The 20,892-nt window shown below is 42.5% G+C and overlaps 1 protein-coding gene across 1 annotated transcript; it reads right to left on the bottom strand.

Annotated features, from left to right (window-relative positions):
* Positions 1–3,043: 3,043 nt before the first annotated feature.
* LOC128643800 (KAT8 regulatory NSL complex subunit 2) lies at positions 3,044–18,995 on the bottom strand. The gene is made up of 4 exons (XM_053696623.1): positions 18,481–18,995; positions 12,132–12,246; positions 3,204–3,367; positions 3,044–3,126 (listed from the first exon to the last, which is right to left on the bottom strand). Exons 1-4 carry the CDS (start codon positions 18,602–18,604, stop codon positions 3,059–3,061), a joined length of 471 nt encoding a protein of 156 aa, XP_053552598.1. The 5' UTR covers positions 18,605–18,995; the 3' UTR covers positions 3,044–3,058.
* Positions 18,996–20,892: the final 1,897 nt, after the last annotated feature.

Below are 20,892 nucleotides of genomic sequence, written 5' to 3'. Positions count from 1 at the left end.
AATTAGACTGTCTAGCCTTAGCTTTGGCTTTGTCTTGAGGTAGGGCGTGGCCCTTACCTCCTGTAATGTCAGCGATAATCTCTTTCAAACCGGGCCCAAATAAAGACTGCCCCTTGAAAGGTATATTAAGAAATTTGGACTTAGAAGTAACATCAGCTGACCAGGATTTTAGCCACAGCGCCCTACGTGCCTGTATGGCGAATCCTGAGTTCTTAGCCGTAAGTTTGGTTAAATGTACTACGGCCTCCGAAATGAAGGAATTAGTTAGTTTAAGGACTCTAAGCCTGTCCGTAATGTCGTCTAGCGTAGATGAACTAAGGTTCTCTTCAAGCGACTCAATCCAAAATGCTGCCGCAGCCGTAATCGGCGCGATACATGCAAGGGGTTGTAATATAAAACCTTGTTGAACAAACATTTTCTTAAGGTAACCCTCTAATTTTTTATCCATTGGATCTGAGAAAGCACAGCTATCCTCCACCGGGATAGTGGTACGCTTAGCTAAAGTAGAAACTGCTCCCTCCACCTTGGGGACCGTTTGCCATAAGTCCCGAGTGGTGGCGTCTATTGGAAACATCTTTCTAAATATTGGAGGGGGTGAGAACGGCACACCGGGTCTATCCCACTCCTTAGTAACAATTTCAGTTAGTCTCTTAGGTATAGGAAAAACGTCAGTACTCGCCGGTACCGCAAAGTATTTATCCAACCTACACAGTTTCTCTGGTATTGCAACGGTGTTACAATCGTTGAGAGCTGCTAAGACCTCCCCTAGTAATACACGGAGGTTCTCCAATTTAAATTTAAAATTTGAAATATCTGAGTCCAATCTGTTTGGATCAGAACCGTCACCCACAGAATGAAGCTCTCCGTCCTCATGCTCTGCGAGCTGTGACGCAGTATCAGACATGGCCCTAGCATTGTCAGCGCACTCTGTTCTCACCCCAGAGTGATCACGCTTGCCTCTTAGTTCTGGTAATTTAGACAAAACTTCAGTCATAACAGTAGCCATATCTTGTAATGTTATCTGTAATGGCCGCCCAGATGTACTAGGCGCCAAAATATCACGCACCTCCCGGGCGGGAGATGCAGGTACTGCCGCGTGAGGCGAGTTAGTCGGCATAACTCTCCCCTCGCTGTTTGGTGAAATTTGTTCACATTGTACAGATTGACTTTTATTTAAAGTAGCATCAATACAGTTAGTACATAAATTTCTATTGGGCTCCACCTTGGCATTGGAACAAATGACACAGATATCTTCCTCTGAGTCAGACATGTTTAACACACTAGCAAAAAACTTACAACTTGGTTATAATCTTTTTTAGCAAAAAACGTACTGTGCCTCAAAGAGGTACTAACGATTAAATGACAGTTGAAATAGTGAACTGAAAAACAGTTATAGCATCAAACTTTAAAACAACAAAACTTTTAGCAAAGGTTTGTTCCCATTAGTAAAATAACAATAATTAAATTTGACATAAAAAATACAAAGCAACGTTTTTATTCACAGTCACTATAAGAATTCTCACAGCTCTGCTGAGAGAATTTACCTCCCTTCAAAGAAGTTTGAAGACCCCTGAGATCTATCAGAGATGAACCGGATCATGCAGGAAAAATAAAAGTAACTGACTGGTATTTTTTGATGCGTAGCAAAGAGCGCCAAAACGGCCCCTCCCTCTCCCACACAGCAGTGAAGAGAAACGAAACTGTCACAAATAAAGCAAAAAAAAAAAAAAAAAAAACTGCCAAGTGGAAAATAATGCCCAAATATTTATTCACACAGTACCTCAGCAATGTAAACGATTCTACATTCCAGCAAAAACGTTTAACATGATAAATAGTTATTAAAAAGGATTAGTGACCTTTAACAGAGTAGTTCCGGTGAAATACCATCCCCAGAATACTGAAGTGTATACATACATGTCATTTTAACGGTATGGCAGGATTTTCTCATCAATTCCATTCAGAAAATAAAAACTGCTACATACCTCAATGCAGATTCCTCTGCCCGCTGTCCCCTGATCTGAAGCCTTTACCTCCCTCAGATGGCCGAGAACAGCAATATGATCTTAACTACTCCGGTTAAAATCATAGTAAAAAACTCTGACAGATTCTTCCTCAAACTCTGCCAGAGAAGTAATAACACGCTCCGGTGCTATTTTAAAATAACAAACTTTTGATTGAAGTCATAAAAACTAAGTATAATCACCATAGTCCTCTCACACATCCTATCTAGTCGTTGGGTGCAAGAGAATGACTGGGACTGACGTAGAGGGGAGGAGCTATATGCAGCTCTGCTGGGTGAATCCTCTTGCATTTCCTGTTGGGGAGGAGTTATATCCCAGAAGTAATGATGACCCGTGGACTGATCACACATAACAGAAGAAATTAACATTACACGTTTCTCCTAACATACACTGGGAGTGCAATTTATTTTGCTGGCTAGGTTTACCTAGCTTTTCTATAGCCAATACTTAAGTATTTACATTTTTAGCATAGGTGGAGATTCCACAGCCATAACAATCAATTTCAGATGCCAAAATAAAAAGGTAAAGGAGAAATATGCAAACCGTTTATTAAACTCCAGCAGGTATATGGTTCAAGGGACACTAAAGTCAATTTTTTTTTCTTTCACGAGCGCAGTTATAAACTGCAGCGTGACCATGCATTTGAGAGACACCGAGCGGGTGGGACCGCTGAAGGAAATCAAAGATAAGATGGAAGTAGGGCATGGGAGGAGTTGTAAGCGGTAGGGATTTTTAAAGCTAAATATTAAATAGAAAAAAATTAAAAAAACACACCTAGCGACTAGATTAGGGTCATATGGACAAATGCAAGGTTGTCTTGAATAATTTCAAACTTTACCTTCACTTTAAAATTGCATGCTCTGAATCATGAAAGAAAAAAAAATGTGGGTTCAGTATCCCTTTAATTGGGGGAAAAAAATAAAATTTACAGCAACTGTTTGTTGTTAATAAAGCCTTTACAACATAAAATTGTACAGAAATCTGAGGGTGCAATACTCTCCAATATCATGTGGAATATGAAAATAAGTTATTTCCGTCTACTTACTGATCCAGAATTTGTTTTCAACTCCATTTGGTGGTACACTTGAGCAAATGTTATTTCTCGCTAGGATTATTAAAAAAGTGTTTACTGTTACTTCTAAAATAAATAGCACTCATCTTTTCAGTCACAGTTATACATACCAATTGCTTCATTCTCAGTTTTAAGGCTGTGCAAGTAGTTCCGTTTCTTTTCCTTCAACAAGTGCTGCAAGCGCTTAAACTGATCAATGTATAGAGACTGAAGTCTAATGAGCTTCTCTCTCATGATAAGTGTCACTTCTTCAGCTGTGTATACTCCTGCGTGTCTGTGGGAGAACAGCAATATTTAATAAAGCAAGAAACTATAAGGGTTCTGATTTAAACTATTAAACCAAAAACGCACTGCTTACTACACACATGACAAAGTGCACGTAGTTAATCATTTTACTTAAAAATTAAAAAAGCTGAAAGTATAATTAATTACTTTTTCTAGTGATTGCGTAACAACCTGTAGTCATGACCGTACCAAGCTAAAATACTGCAATAAGAGTAAAATACTGCTTCCATGGCATATAGGCAAGAAAAAATAAAAAATGTATGCTTACCTGATAAATGTATTTCTTTTTTGACACGATGAGTCCACGGATCATCTTAATTACTAATGGGATATTCACATCCTGGTCAGCAGGAGGAGGCAAAGAGCACCACAGCAGAGCTGTTAAATAGCTCCTCCCTTCCCTCCCACTCCAGTCATTCGACCGAAGTTAGGAAGAGAAAGGAAGAGCCAAGGTGCAGAGGTGTCTGAAGTTTACCCTAACCCAAAACCTGTCTTACAAAAACAGGGTGGCCGTGGACTCGTAAAAAAATTTTTTTTTTTTTAAATTTATCAGGTAAGCATAAATTCTCTTTTTAATGACACGATGAGTCCACGGATCATCTTAATTACTAATGGGATCCAATACCCAAGCTAGAGTACACAGACAATACGGGAGAGACAAGACAGGGAACCTAATCGGAAGTCACCACTGCTTGAAGAACCTTTCTCCCAAAAGCAGCCTCAGCCGAGGCAAAAGTGTCAAATTTGTTGAACTTTCAAAAAGTGTGAAGAGAGGACCAAGTTGCAGCCTTGCAAATCTGTTCCACAGAAGCCTCATTTTTGAATGCCCATGAGGAAGCAACAGCCCTCGTGGAATGAGCCGTAACCCTCTCGGGAGGTTGCTGTCCAGCAGTCTCATATGCAAAACGTATGATACTCTTCAACCAAAAAGAAAGTAGCCGTAGCTTTCTGTCCCTTACGTTTTCCAGAGAAAATCAAAGAAGACTGACGAAAGGCCTAAGTCGCCTGTAAGTAAAAAAAAATTTTAAAGCACGGACTACGTCTAAATTGTGCAGAAGTCGTTCTTTCTGAGAAGGATTAGGACACAAAGAAGGAACAACAATTTCCTGATTAATGTTCCGATCAGAAACAACCTTAGGAAGAAATCCTAATCTAGTACGTAAAACTACCTTATCTGAATGGAAAATAGGTAAGGAGATTCGTAATGTTAAGCTGAGAGCTCTGACACTCTCCGAGCCGAAGAAATAGCAACCAAAAATAAAACTTTCCAAGATAACTTAATATCCGAGGAATGCATAGGCTCAAACGGAACCCCTTGAAGAACTTTGAGAACTAAATTAAGACTCCATGGAGGAGTAACTGGTTTGAACACAGGCCTGATCCGGATCAAGGCCTGACAAAAGGATTGTACATCTGGGACATCCGCCAGATGTTTGTGTAACAGAATAAATAAAGCTGAGATTTGACCCTTTAGAGAACTCGTCGATAAACCTTTCTCCAAACCCTCTTGGAGAAAAGACAAAAATTCTAGGAATCCTAACTCTACTCCATGAGTAGCCTTTGGATTCACACCAATAAAGATATTTACGCCAAATCTTATGGTAAATCCTTCTAGTTACAGGCTTACGAGGCTGAATCATGGTCTCTATGACCGAGTCAGAAAACCCCTGCTTGGATAAAATTAAGCATTCAATCTCCAAGCAGTCAGCTTCAGAGAAACTAGATTTGGGTGAATGAAGGGTCCCTGAATCAGAAGGTCCTGCCTAAACGGGAGTCTCAAAGGTGGTAGAGAAGCCATCCCCACCAGATCGGCATACCAAATCCTGTGCAGCCAGGCCAGTGCTATGAGGATCACCGAAGCCCTCTCCTGTTTGATTCGAGCAATTACCCAAGGAAGAAGAGCAAACAGAGGAAATAGGTATGCTAGACTGAAGGACCAATGAACCGCCAGAGCATCTATCAGTTCTGCCTGGGGGTCCCTGGACCTCGACCCGTATCTCGGGAGCTTGGCATTCTGACAAGATGCCATGAGATCCAGTTCCGGCTGACCCCACATGAGAATCAGATCGGAGAACACCTCCAGATGAAGTTCCCACTCCCCCGGATGAAAAGTCTGCCTGCTCAGAAAGTCCGCCTCCCAGTTGTCCACCCCTGGGATGTGGATCGCCGACAGACAGCAGCAAGTGGCCTCCGCCCACTGAATTATCTTAGATACCTCCTTCATCGCTAAGGAACTCCTCGTTCCTCCCTGATGATTGATGTAAGCCACTGAAGTTATGTTGTCCGACTGGAACCTGATAAACTTGACTGTGGCTAACTGCGGCCAGGTCAGAAGAGCATTGTAGATCGCTCTCAGTTCCAGAATGTTTATAGGGAGAACAGACTGAGTGAGTCCAGACTGCTCCCTACCCCAGAAGGCTGGCGTCTGTTGTCACAATCACCCAAGATAGTCTGCGAAAGCAGGTTCCCTGGGAAAGATGATCCAGAGACAACCACCATTGGAGTGCCTTGTCTCCTGTTCCAGAGTTAACCGAGGAGACAAGTCTGCATAATATCCATTCCATTGCCTGAGCATGCTTAACTGCAGAGGTCTGAGATTGAAACATGATGATGTCCATTGCTGCCACCATCAGCCCTATTAGCTCCATGCACTGAGCCACTGACAGCGGAGGAGTGGACTGAAGGACTTGGCAAGTATCTATAATCTTTGATTTCCTGACTTCTGTCAGAAAAATCTTCATGGCCAATGAGTCTATAACGGTTCCCAAGAAAATGACTCTTGTACATGGGACTAGGGAACTCTTTCCCAAAATTTACCTTCCACCCGTGAGTTCTCAGGAAAGATAACACTATGTCGGTGTGGGATCTTGCTAGTTGAAACGATTGCGCCTGGACTAGAATATCGTCCAGATAAGGCACTACCCCTATGCCCCTTGACCGAAGTACCACCAACAGAGACCCTAGAATCTTTGTGAAGATTCTGGGAGCAGTGGCCAGGCCGAAAGGGAGAGCCACGAACTTGAAGTGTTTGTCCTGAAAGGCAAATCTTAGGAACTTGTGATGATCCCTGTGAATAGGAACATGTAGGTATGCGTCCTTTAAATCCACAGTTGTCATGAACTGACCCTCCAGGATTAAGGGTAGAATGGAACGAATAGTTTCCATCTTGAAGGACGGCACTCAGAAATTTGTTTAGACTCTTTAGGTCTAAAATTGGTCTGAAGGTTCCCTCCTTTTTGGGAACCACGAACAGACTGGAATAAAAACCCTGACCCTGTTCCTGTACTGAAACGGGAACAATCACTCCCAGGACAACACAATGTAAGAACGCCTCTCTCTTTGTCTGGTCTGCACATAATCTTGAAAGAAGAAACCTGCCTCTGGGAGGAAACTTTTTGAACTCCAATTTGTATCCCTGAGACACTTTCTATTGCCCAGGGATCCTAAACGTCCCGAACCCAAGCCTGAACGAAGGAAAGTCTGCCCCCTACCAGATCCGGTCCTGGATCGGGTGCATGCCCCTTCATGCTGTTTTGGATTCAATAGCAGGCTTCTTGGATTGTTTACCTTTGTTCTAAGACTGGTTGGGTCTCCATGTAGATTTAGATTGCTCCTGCTTGGAGGAAGAATTTCCCTTGAAACGAAAATTACTCTGTCATCCCTTTTGTTAGTTTCTCATATCCTGAGGAAGGAGATGACCCTTACCTCCCGTAATATCAGAGATAATTTCCGTCAGACCAGGTCCAAACAAGGTCTTCCCCTTGTAAGGAATCGCTAGAAGCTTAAGACTTAGATGACACGTCCGCAGACCAAGGTTTTAACCATAAGGCTCTGCGGGCTAGGACAGAGAAACCCGAACTCTTAGCTGCCAGTTTAATAATTTGAAGGGAAGCGTACGTAATAAAAGCATTAGCTAGCTTCAGAGCTTTTATCCTGTCTTGGATCTCCTCCAAAGAAGTCTCGGTCCTGAGAGAATCGGACAAAGAGTAAAACCAATATGCTGCTGCACTAGTGACTGTAGCAATGCACACAGCAGGTTGTAATAGTAGACCTTGGTGAACATAAATCTTTTTAAGTAAACCCTCTAACTTCTTGTCCACATGATCTTTGAAAGCACAACTATCCTCTATAGGAATAGTGGTTCTTTTAGCTAGAGTGGAAATAGCTCTTTCCACCTTAGGAACTGTTTGCCAAGCCTCCTTTAAAGAGTCAGCTATGGGAAACTTCTTAAAAATAGAGGAGGAAGAAAAGGGAATGCCTGGTCTCTCCCACTCCTTAGTAACAATCTCCAAAGCTCGCTTTGGAACCGGAAATACATCTGAGAAAGAAGGAACTTCAAAATACCTGTCGAATTTACTAACTTCGCAGGGGCAACCACAACCGTGGAGTCAGTCGTCTAAAGTAACCAAAACCTCCCTGAGTAACAGACAGAGGCGTTCTAGCTTAAACCTAAAAGTTACAACCTCTGAGTCCGTCAGAGGCAATGAACCTTCTGAATCTGAGATTTCACCCTCAGATGAAACAGCAGTACCCTCCTCTACATGGCCTTGGGAGGGTACCTCCGAAACTGCAACAATTGCATCAGAACTTACTGAATGTCTGGATTTCCTCTTACGTTTGCCCTGCAACATTGGAAAAGCAGACAATGCATCAGAAATTGTAGAAGACATGAGAGAAGCAATGTCTTTTAAAGTAACTCCAGCGGGAGCTATAGCAGATGTGCAGGGCACTGCTTGTGTGGGCGGTAAATTTTGGGACGCTTGGGGAGAAAGCTGCGGCATACCTTGACCCTCATCATTAGACTCTTGGACAGTATCCGCCTGTGAAAAAAAAGTTTTGCTCAGAAAAAAATCTTTTCCCTGTAGTTTAAAGACCTCAATACATGAGGGACAGAAAGGGATAGGTGGTTCCACATTTGCATCAAAACACAAGGAGCAAGTAACACTTTGCAAGTCTCCTTGGGCCATACTGAGTCACAATAGTATAATTATGCAATAAAAACTATAATTTTACCTAAAAAAGTTTGAATGCCAAAAACGTTACTGTCCCTTTAAAATTGTGCAACTTTTTTACTGCACGGTAACAAAACGTACCCATAAACGAATAAAGGAAAAATAATTAAAATTATGACACCCCTACACCTCAGCAACTCTGCTGAGGCGCCTACCTGCCAACCGGATTTCACTATCCCCCTTGTGGAGCTGGATCGAGCCGGAACAACAAAACCGGAGCACAAGTACTAGAACCGCCTGCTTCAAGTATAGAAAAACCATGCGGTTCTAGTGATACGCTCTCCAGATGTCTATCACAGCAGATGTACAAAGTACTGTGCAGATACAGGAAGCACGCAAATTTTAAGCCCCGCCCATCGTGGGCGTTACTGTTTAACTCCCGACCGGCTTATCTACTTGTTTAAGCCGCAAGAAAAAAATAAAACCACCAGAACAAAAAATAAAAAACAGCTTAACTCCCAGCCCTAGTGCCTGCAGTGATTGCTGTCCAAATACCCTCCAATAAAGAGAGCTTGATTTCCCAAACATACAAAGCCCCTATCAAATGAGCCTTAGATGTTTAATTGATTAAATTGAAGTGCCCACTTTTCTCTGAGTTAATGTCCTAGACCCCAGAAAAACAAAGTCCGCACTTACCTCTACAATCTGCCCAACAGCAGGGCAGCTCAGCAAGTTTATGAGGGCCACTCACTCACATAGCACTGTGGAGAAGGATGCAGCCTGAGTAAACTTAAGCCATCGGGGTTAGGGCAGCATCAATGTATGTGAGGAGCAGTGAGAATTATGTCCCACAAGTTCCCATTGCTTTAAAGCCACTAAAGCTCTACTGAAGAGACCGATATGGACTACGGCTACACCCTAGAACAAAGCAGCACAATCTTGCACTACTTTAAAAATAATAAACTCTTGATTGAAGAATCTATACTAACACCTCACTTTACCTCTTCCTATCACTAACGTAGGCAAAGAGAATGACTGGGGTGGGAGGGAAGGGAGGAGTTAACAGCTCTGCTGTGGTGCTCTTTGCCTCCTGCTGACCAGGAGGTGAATATCCCATTAGTAATTAAGATGATCCGTGGACTCATTGTGTCTTAAAAAAGATACAGCAAGTATAAATACACATTTTCTAGAGCACTAAGACAGAAGCTTTGTTGGCTAAATCTGCACTTTTTAAATGTGCTTCAAATCAGCATTTGCTCTCATTATTAATAAAGTTAAAGGGACATTCTACTCATGCATGAGATCATTTAGAACAGCTATGGAAAACAATGCACATGATACAATACATATACTTAAAAAGGGACAGTCAACTCCAGATTTTTTTTTTGTTTAAAATTACAGATAATCCCTTTATTACCCATTCCCCAGATTTGCATAACCAAGTTATTATAATACACTTTACCTCTGTGATTACCTTGTATCTAAGCCTCTGCAAACTCCCCCTTATTTCAGTTCTTTTCACAGACTTGCATTTTAGCCACTCAGTGCTGACTCAGTTAACGCCACGTGCGTGAGCTCAATGTTATCTATGACACAAACTAACGCCCTCTAGTGGTGAAAAACACATTTAGTAAAGACAACTAGATTCACTAATTGTATAGAGAAATACAACCGAGTTTGTAGCAAAGAATTCCACATAAATTAAATAAAATCTTAACTCCCCAAAAAAGTATATTAGAGAGATATCAGTATATTATTAGTTTAAACAAAGGCTAGCACATTAAAAACAACAGACAGGAGAGACACGGCTGCTCCTGCTGGACCCCTCAGGAGCAGCCGTGTCTCTCCTGTCAGTTGTTTAAACTAATAATATACTGATATCTCTCTAATCCTATACAATACTGTATGGTGCCTACTAGATTAGCTGTTAATGCTTAAGAGTAAATTAGCCCTCGGATTGTAAGGGCTTAGCTTATGTCTAGTCATTATACTAGTGGGCTCATACTTATCAAATTCTTTAGACTATTTGAGCTAATCAGTGATTATTCCCAAACGAGGTTTTAGTGTTTTAAATTCACTTGCCTATGCTACAGTATGAATGTTGGTTCCTAGTTTAACCTAATAAAAACCTTAAAGTATGAATAATATGGAACTTTTTAAACTAATAGGATAAGTCTCTACACTACATGAATTATATACTTTTTTGGGAGTTAAGATTTATTTAATTTATGTGGAATTCTTTGCTACAAACAGTTGCATTTCTCTATACAATTAGTGAATCTAGTTGTCTTGCTCTAACTTAGAATCCACATCAGATGTTGGCTCTAGTAAACAATTATAATTAAGGGATTATTCATAATCTCTAGATACAATTACTATGTTATATACATAAGAACATCTGGTACTTACTAACCCCATAGAAATTCCCAACCCTATATGTTCTAACATTTAGTAAAGAGGCAGCCTTCAAGGTCTAAGAAATTAGCATACGAGCCTACCTAGGTTTAGCTCTCAACTAAGAATACTAAAGGAACAAAGCAAAAATTGGCAATAAAAGTAAATTGGTTTAAAGATTACATACCCTAACTGAATCATGAAAGTTTATTTTGGATTTGACTGTCCCTTTAAAAAGGGATATTAAATAAATTTTATAAGCATAGTATAGAGGTAATTCCCCACCACCCTCTGGTAGTGAGTACCTTGTTGAAATTAAGCTTCCATTGCTGACATGTTTGCACATATGCAGCAACTCTTTCAGAAACATGCAGCGAAAAGAAAAAAAAAGTTCCAAAAGATACTCATTATTCAGATACAGCTTCCAGTTTTAAATAACTTTCCAATCTACTTCTGTTATCCAATTTGCTCGATTCTCTTGGTATCCTTTTTGAAGGAGCAGCAATAAACTACTGGGAACTTGCTGAACACATTGGGGGAGCAAATGAAGAGGCATATGTGCAGCCATCAATCAGCAGGTAGCTTTCAGTAGTGCATTAATGCTGCTTCAACAAAAGTATACCAAAAAGAGAATGAAGCAAACTGGAAAGTTGGTTAAAATGACAGGCTTTATCTGAATACAATTTTGACTTCAGTGCCCCTTTACCAAAATTAACCATGCTGGTGCTTAAAGGGACATGAAACCCAAATATTTTCTTTCATGATTCAGATAGAACATGTGATTTCAAACAACTTTACAATTTACTTCTATTATCTAATTTATTTGGTTTGTATCCTTTGTTGAAGGAGCAGCAATGCACTACTGGTTTCTAACTGAACACATGGGTGAGCCAATGACAATCGGTATGTATATATATGCAGCCACCAATCAGCAGCTAGAATCTAGGTTCTTTGCTGCTCCTGAGCTTACCTAGATCAAAATTGCAGCAAAGCATAAGAGAATGAAGCAAATTGAATATAAGTAAATTGGAAAGTTGTTTAAAATTGTATGCTCTGTCTGAATCACAAAAGAAAAATTTGGGGTTTCATGTCCCCTTTAAGTTTGCTTTCCCACATACTAAAAACATGATTGTTGACACACACACACTTGCCAGTTAGTCTGGTATTAGAAACGAGTATTCTGCTAGCTCTGGCCACGTATTACGTAATTACATAAAGGTAATTATGATTTCAAAACACAAAAGTCGCTTGCTGGCTAAACTAAACGAAGGTTTTCATCAAATGGTGGGGGGGGGGAGAAAGGGATTAAAAAAAAAAAAAAAAAAAGTTACCAATTACATGTTATGGAAAGAACCGATTTGTAAAATATACATACATAGCATATACAGACAAATACTGGACACTTACTTAAGAGGGTCCTCTTGGTCACTATCCAGGCTGTCGGCCTCACTATCTAGATCTCCCCGCCATGTCTGATCCACAGTCACAGAATCCTGTTCACTGTCACTCCAACTGTCCTCATCTATAAAAAGCAAAACAATTAGCCACCATCAAAAACAATGTTTTCATCCTACCAATGAGCACAGGAACATCAAACAGTACAGTTATGAATGTATACTGTCATGACATTGTAAACTCTAAGGCCAGTAATTATGAAAAGTGGCACCATGTGGGGGATATTCATTACTAGGGACCATAGGACATATGGCACCACAACATGTGTGCCATAAGTACTCTGATAAAAGGGATATAGAATTGTCAACCGTAGTATTATAGTACGTCAGCATTGCAAAAGATCTGCATACTAATTAAATGTTAGAAAAATATTTAAAAAAAAAAAAAAAAAAAGTGGTCAGTGTGCTTGCATTGTTCTTAAAAAGGAAGGTACATAAAAAAAAAACAAAAAAAAAAAAACTTTGTACTTGATTATATTCTCTATCCATAACAATACATTGTAGATGCTTTTTTTATTTTAAATAAAATTATATTATGCAATAAAAACTAACCTGAAAAGATGAAATAGTCCCTTTCATTGTGTATTCCAAACACCCCTAAAGTGGGAGTTTTTTTTTTTTTTTTTACACTGTGATCCTTGTCCAATCAGCATTGACTGGCCGATTAGATACAGGAGTGTGTAAGCTCAGTAAATGTTTTATTGCAATTCCAGCACACTTTTCTTTCTAATGACACGGCGATTCCTCGGATCATCAGTAATTACTGTTGGGAATATCACTCCTGGCCAGCAGGAGGCGGCAAAGAGCACCACAGCAAAGCTGATAAGTATCACCTCCCTACCCACAATCCCCCAGTCACTCTTTGCCTGTAGAGTAAGGAGGAGGTGATGACAACCATACACCTATAGGATGCATACCTTCATGTTCCCATTCACAGGGATCATCACAAGTTTGATATTCGCCTTCTTGGACAATCACTTTCAAATTGTGGCCCTTCCAGTCGGCCTTGCCACAGCTCTCAGAATTTTCTCAAAGGTTCTGGGGTCTCTTTTGGCAGTGCTTCACTCTCGGGGCATTGCAGTGGCACCATACCTAGATGACATTCTGGTTCAGGCCCATCTTTTCAACAAACTCTCATATGGAGAACTTGTCTTTTCTTCGCTCCCACAGATGGAAGATGAATCTGGGAAAAGTTCTGATTCCAGCTACAAGGGTCATGTTTTTGGGGACCATAATAGACTCCCTGTTAAGGTAGATATTTCTGACGGAGGTCAGAAAAAGAAAGATTTTTGACTCTCGTCTTGCCCTTCAGTACTCTCCTCAGCCGTCAGTGGCTTAATGTATGGAGGTGATTGATCTGATGGTGGCTTCCATGGACATCATTCCGTTCGCTCGGTTCCATCTCAGACCCCTGCAGTTATGCATGCTCAGGACAATGGAACGGGGACTATGTGGATCTGTCTCCGCGAATAGATCTGGATCATGCGTCAGACACTTCCGTGGTGGTTGTCTCAGGACCATCTCTCCCAGGGAACTTGCTTTCGCAGGCCTACCTGGGTGATTGTGACCACGGATGCCAGCTTTCTGGGATGGGGAGCAGTCAGGGGCTCGTTGAAGGCCCAGGGTCTATGGACTTAGGAGTCGGTTCTCCCCATAAACATCCTAGTGCTGAGGGCAATCTTTAACCTCTTAAAGGGACATTATACACTCAAAACAAGATGGGGTATTTCAATAAAGGATATAAAGATAATAAATGTTGTCATTGACATGCATTATCAATTTTGCCTCTAAAGCTGCTAAAAATGATAATAAAGCTGGAAGTTAGGTAACTACATAAGACTACGTCCGTAATATGGCTAGGCTATTGAGTAAGCATTTGTCCCTCACTCCCTAACAAGTACAAGCCCTGCAGGGACAGCTGTGAGCTGAGCGCTATACGTGATTCATAGGGATAATAAAAGCCTATACCTATATGTAATGTGTGGGACTGACACATCACACCGAGCAGCAGTTTACAGTGCAGTATAGGGTTATATTATGTGCACTATAAATATCCCAGCATAACGCTCACAGCTCTCCCTGCAGGGCTTGTACATGCCTCTGCTTTATCGCCAGCGTCTCCCTAAGCGGGTTGTCTGCTCTCACTAGGCGGGAGCTCGGCTGCACCGCCATCAATCAGCTGGGATTAGCTTGCTTGCCCATGCTGTGTTCTGTGTATGCTCAATTATTTTATAGGCTATTTGTACTGACGTAACAAACACAAACCAATGGCTATATTTTCACTTTCAAGACGGACTAAAAAAAAAGTATAATTTTTCAGCTCAGACTATGAACTAGTTGCAGGATATTGTTGAAACGTCATACTAATGCAATCACGTAATTCCATCCTGCAAATAGTTCAAAGTCTGAGCTGAAAAATTATAGTTTTTTTTTAGTCCGTCTTGAAAGTGAAAACATAGCCATTGGTTTGTGTTTGTTACGTCAGTACAACCAGCATGTACAAGCCCTGCAGGGAGAGCTGTGAGCGTTATGCTGGGATATTTAGAGTGCACATAATATAACCCTATACTGCACTGTAAACTGCTGCTCGGTGCGATGTGTCAGTCCCACACATTACATAAAGTTATATGCTTTTATTATCCCTATGAATCACGTATAGCGCTCAGCTCACAGCTGTCCCTGCAGGGCTTGTACTTGTTAGGGAGTGAGGGACAAATGCTTGCTCAATAGCCTAGCCGTATTACGGACGTATTCTTATGTAGTTACCTTACTTCCAACTTTATTATCATTTTTAGCAGCTTTAGAGGCAAAATTGATAATACATGTCAAAGACAAAGTTTATTATCTTTATATCCTTTATTGAAATACCCCATCTTGTTTTGAGTGTATAATGTCCCTTTAAGGACATATGACGGAATGTTTCCGTCAAAACAATTGAGCAAACTGAAAGCTGTGTCCTTAAAGGGTTAATGCTCTACTGGCCTGGCCTCAGCTTCAGCCCGGTTTATCAGGTTCCAGTCGGACAACATAACTTCGGTGGCTTACATCAACCACCAGGGAAAGACTCAGAGTTCCTTGGCCATGAGAGGTGGCCAGTATTATTCAGTGGGCAGAGACCAACAACTGCTGTCTACCTGCAATCCACATTCCAGGAGTGGACAATTGGGAAGCAGATTTTCTGAGCAGACAGTCCTTTCACCCAGGGGATTGGGAACTCCATCCTGAGGCGTTTTCCAGTTTGATCTTCAGATGGGGCAGCCAGAGCTAGATCTCATGGCCGCTTGACAGAATGCCAAGCTCCTGAGGTACAGTTCGAGGTCAAGTGATCCACAGGTCGCCCTGATAGATGCGCTGGCGGTGCCGTGGAATTTCAGTCTAGCATACCCGTTTCCTCCGTTCGCTCATTCCTTGAGTCATTGCTCGGATCAAGCTGGAGAGGGCGTCTGATTCTCATAGCACCGGCATGGCCTCGCAGGATCTGGTATGCAGACCTTGTGGAAATGTCATCTCTTCCACCTTGGAGGCTTCCTTTGAGGAAGGACCTTCTACTTCAGGGTCCCTTCCTTCTATCTCCAAGCAGTCAGCTTCAGAGAAACGAGATTTGGATGAATGCTTGGTTTTATTTAAGCGCAGGTTTTCGGAGTCTGTCTTCGAGACCTTGATCCAGGCTTGTAAGCCTGGGACTAGAAAGATTTACCATAAAAAATATGGCGTAAATATCCGTACTGGTGTGAATCCAAGGGCTACTCTTGGAGTAGAGTCAGGAGTCCTAGGATTTTGTCTTTTCTCCAGGAAGGTCTGGGGGGGGAAAGGGTGTCGTCAGAGTACGCTGAAGGGTAAAATATCTTCCTTGTCTATTTTGTTAGACAAGCGTCTGGCGGATGTGCCAGATGTACAGTCTTTGTCAGGCCTTGGCCAGAATCAGGCCTGTGTTTAAACCGGTTACTCCTCCCTGGAGTCTTAACCTTGTTCTTAAAGTTGTTCAGCAGGCTCCGTTTGAGCCTATGCATTCCATAGATATTAAGATGTTATCTTGGAAAGTTTTGTTTCTTGTTGCTATTTCTTCTGCTCGAAGAGTATCTGAACTCTCAGCGTTGCAGTGCGACTCCTCTTATCTTTCATTCTGATAAGGTGGTTCTACGTACTAAGTAAGGTTTCCTTCCTAAAGTGGTTTCGGATAGGAATATTAACCAGGAAATCGTTCCTTCTTGGTGTCCTAATCCTTCTTCTCATAAGGAGCGTTTGTTGCACAACCTGGATGTCCTCTGCCTTGTTTGTCTGTTTCTCTGGGAAACGCAAAGGTCAGAAAGCTACGGCTACCTCTCTCTCTGGCTGAAGAGTATTTTTCGCCTGGCCTCTGAATCTTCTGGACAGCAGCCTCCTGAGAGAATCACAGCTCATTCCACAAGGGCTGTTTCTTCCTCCTGGGCCTTCAAAAATTAAGCTTCTGTGGAACAGATTTGCAAGGCTGCAACTTGGTCCGCTACATACTTTTTCAAAATTTTATACATTTGCCTCGGCTGAGGCTTCTTTTGGGAGACAGGCTCTTCAAGCAGTGGTGCCTTCTGTTTAGGTTACCTGTCTTGTCCCTCCCTTATGTGTCCTCTAGCTTGGGTATTGATACCCAACAGTAATTACTGATGATCCGTGGACTCACCGTGTCAGAAAGAAAACACTTATGCTTACCTGATAAATTTATATATTTCTTGACACAGTGAGTCTTCGGCCCACCCTGTTTTTCCAGACAGTTTTTTTTAATATAAACCTCAGGTACCTCTGCACCTTGTGTTACTTCCTTCTCTTTTGTCGAATGACTGGGGGATTGTGGGTAGGGAGGTGATACTTAGCTTTGCTGTTGTGCTCTTTGCCTCCTCCTGCTGCCCAGGAGTGATATTCCCAACAGTAATTACAGATCCGTGGACTCACCGTTTCAAGAAAAAGAAATTTATCAGGTAAGCATAAAATTTTGTTTTTTTTATGCTGGAGGTTAAACAGCTGATAACCCTTTCACAGACTAAAGCTCATTTAATACAGAACGTTTTCTGTTCTGTGATGAAGATTTTCATCTCCCATTCACTCAACACAAAATAATTTTTCAGACACAAGGAACTTAAAAACTATGTTATAGATAAGATCCTTGTATCTAGAAAACAGTGATTTATAACAACTGAATGCTATGGCTTTTTGTTGCGTGTGAACAGAATTTGCAATGCCTAGACTTCGCAAGAGGGGTCAAGGGGAGGTCGGAACTGTAAAACAGTGTGGAACCATCTATATACCATATGATGGGTGAGGGCATGCTGTATAAATGTATTCTATGAACACTTTCCATGTTGCTATAGCAACCACTGAGCTATGCTCCTGCATATGGGGGGGGGGGGGGTAGGCCCAGTATTTTGAGTGAGTCACACAACAGACCTGTATTTCTGAGTGTGCGACAAGTGGATTATTGTAGCTTTATGACTTAAATTTTCGTGGGCAGTGGAACTATTTTATTGGGCATTTTGAGATATTTGAATGGTAAAAATATATAACAGATGTATATTGACAAAAAAAAAAAAAGATAACTTTAGATGTACTGTGAAAATGTAAGATGAAAAATGACTAATGGGATAGAAAGGTCAACATTTAGATGTACATTTTAAATAGAAGCATTTTTACAACATACAGGTATACCTCACTTTACAGCGCTTCACTAATACAGCGCTTTGTGGAACTTAAGTTCAACCTCCAAGGATTTTGAAACAGTGCTGTAATTGTGATATTGCAAGATAAGTGACTGAGACCATTTTGTTATGTGCAGTTCACTTTGTTTACATCATTACAGTGCAATCTGTCTCAGTGCTATAGTTTGGCAAATTTTAAAACAGTAATTGTCACTAATTTACAGGTAAAGTATTTCTTGAATACTAATTGAATACTGTGCTGGTGTTAAACTAAAAGTAGCACTATTGCACCCCTAATATATGTTAGTTCAAACATGTTTTCAAGTTTTTAAAAGCACTGGCAAGTGAAAAGAAAGCTAAAACTGCCTTGTTCCACTTTAAGGCGGTTTTCACTTTACAGTGGGGCTCCGGTCCCTAACCCGCTGTATGAGCGGGGTATACCTGTACTTGCATTAGCAAAAACGCTTCTAGTAAAAGATTAGTTTCATTAACATATGACAGATGTGACTAGAGCATCAGGATTCAGTAACCATGCCTGCTCAGATATCTAGCAAAAAGAAATACTAGCTGAAAGCATGCAAATGGTATAAGCATCTATCAAAACACTGTTTTAAATGCACAGAGATGGGCACTTACCAAGAATTCTGCTTGCTTCACTTCTATTATTTTCCTGCGTCTGGGTACCCAGTTCACTACGGGTATAGGAGCTCAGCTGGTATAATAAAGACTCAGCAGTTGTTCCTGGGTTGGACTTCTTCATCTGAGCTTGGAGTGCTAAAGCATTCCTCCGGGCATGTTCTGAACAAAATGAAACCCTACAAAGAAACAACAAAACTAAACTATGGTGTAAGGTAAATACTATTCTGCTTCTAAAGAATCCCACATCAACTAAACGTCTGATTATAATATTTCTGTTATCTAACAGCTTGATTCCATCAGGATAACACACATAATTTGTTCTTAAAAAAAAGTTATGATGGAACAGTACATTATGTAGGGCAAGGCAAATTTAAGAATATATATTTAGAGATAGAGGATAGAGATAGATAGAGATCTATATCTATATATCTATATCTATTAGTATTGGCAGCACTCCACAATATGTGCATTTAAAATCATATGCTTTTATTAGATGTGCTTAACCATTATTTCTTACTGATTTATCACTGTGGAAACTGACCAAAGCCCTTTTGGTTTAAAGCACTCCACCCAGTCCGGATGTGTTCCAGACACAGATATTTAACTGTGTGTATATAAAGCCAGAAAACCTCATCCCATGCAGTCTGGATGAGAGGTATAGTATTGGAATGTTATTTTGGTATATTAGAATTGTACTGGCTAATTTCATAGTGTTAGGAGGGCAATTTTTTGCAGCATTGGGAAACAAGTTTGAAGTATGTGTAATAACATGTAGCCAGGAAGCCTCATCCCATGCAGTCTGGATGAGAGATTGGAAATTCTATCCTATACTATAAAAGGCCAAGTGTGTTTGTCCGAAGCTTTCATGCGCAGTAGAGACTGCACGCGGATAAACACACTGGCCTAAGTCCCCTACCTGTTCTGCCGACTGCGCCGAGCAAAAGTGGGCGTGGCCGAGCGTGAAGGGGGCGGGGCCTAACACGAAGGCCCGTGAAGGGGGCGGAGCCTAGCGTGAAGGCCCGTGAAGAGAGCTCAAACAGCTCAAGAGAGGGTGGAGGGATGTGGGGAGAGGGGGGGAGATGTGGAGAGAGGGGGGGAGATGTGGAGAGAGGGGGGGAGATGTGGAGAGAGGGGGGGAGATGTGGAGAGATGGGGGGAGATGTGGAGTGAGGGAGGGGGAGATGTGGAGAGAGGGGAGAGATGTGGAGAGAGGGGAGAGATGTGGAGAGAGGGGAGAGATGTGGAGAGAGGGGAGAGATGTGGAGAGAGGGGAGAGATGTGGAGAGAGGGGGGAGATGTGGAGAGAGGGGGGAGATGTGGAGAGAGGGGGGAGATGTGGAGAGAGGGGGGAGATGTGGAGAGAGGGGGGAGATGTGGAGAGATGTGGGGAGAGGGGGGAGATGTGGAGAGAGGGGGGGAGATGTGGGGAGAGAGAGGGGGGGGGGAGAGAGAGGGGGGAGAAAGAGGGGGGAGTTAAAGGGGGAGAGAGAGAGGGGAAAGAGAGAGGGGGGAGAGAGAGAGAGGGAGAGAGAGAGGGGGGGGGAGGGGGGAGAGAGATAGAGGAGAGACACAGAGAGAGGGGGGAGAGAGAGGGGGGGGGAGAGAGAGAGGTGGGGAGAGATAGAGGGGCAAGAGAGAGAGGGGAGAGACAGAGGGGGGAGAGAGAGAGAGGGGGGGAGAAAGAGAGAAGAGAGAGGGGAGAGAGATAGAGGGGGGAGAGAGAGAGAGAGAGAGAGAGAGAGAGAGAGAGAGAGAGAGAGAGAGAGAGAGAGAGAGGGAGAGGGGGAGAGAGGGAGAGAGAGAGAGAGAGGGGGGGGGGAAAGAGAGAGAGGGTGAGAGAGAGAGAGAGAGAGGGGGGAGAGAGAGAGGGGAGAGAGGGGGAGAGAGAGAGAGGGGGGAGAGAGAGAGAGGGGGGAGAGAGAGAGAGGGGGGAGAGAGAGAGAGAGAGAGAGGGGGGAGAGATAGAGGGGAGAGAGAGAGACAGAGAGGGGGGAGAGATAGAGGGGAGAGAGAGAGACAGAGAGAGGGGAGAGAGAAAGAGAGAGGCGAGAGAGAGAGAGAGGCGAGAGAGAGAGAGAGAGAGAGAGGGGGGGAGAGAGAGAGAGGGGGGGAGAGAGAGAGGGGGGGGGGAGAGAGAGAGAGAGAGGGGAGATAGAGAGAGGGGTGAGATAGAGAGAGGGGAGAGAGAGAGAGGGGAGAGAGAGAGGGAAAGGGGGGGAGAGAGAGAAAGAGAGAGAGAGAGAGGGGGGAGAGAGAGAGGGGGGAGAGAGAGAGGGGAGCGAGAGAGAGGGGAGCGAGAGAGAGGGGAGCGAGAGAGAGGGGAGCGAGAGAGAGAGAGGGGCGGAGATGGAGAGAGAGAGAGAGAGAGAGAGAGAGAGGGGGAGAGAGAGCGCAAAAGAGAGGGGGGAG

This window comes from Bombina bombina, unplaced genomic scaffold (genome assembly GCF_027579735.1).
Source record: "Bombina bombina isolate aBomBom1 unplaced genomic scaffold, aBomBom1.pri scaffold_2247, whole genome shotgun sequence".
Classification (NCBI taxonomy): domain Eukaryota; kingdom Metazoa; phylum Chordata; class Amphibia; order Anura; family Bombinatoridae; genus Bombina; species Bombina bombina.
The sequence above is the reverse complement of the archived record's forward strand: the minus strand, read 5'-3'. Positions and strand labels throughout refer to the sequence as shown.

Excerpts from the sequence above, each read along its gene's own strand:
- LOC128643800 (XM_053696623.1), bottom strand. The coding sequence starts at position 18,604 with ATGAAGAAGTCCAACCCAGGAACAACTGCTGAGTCTTTATTATACCAG. Across the intron at positions 12,247-18,480 it reads TGAAGCAAGCAGAATTCTTG|ATGAGGACAGTTGGAGTGAC; the intron begins GTAAGTGCCCAT and ends TGCTTTTTATAG. Across the intron at positions 3,127-3,203 it reads AACTGAGAATGAAGCAATTG|CGAGAAATAACATTTGCTCA; the intron begins GTATGTATAACT and ends TAATAATCCTAG.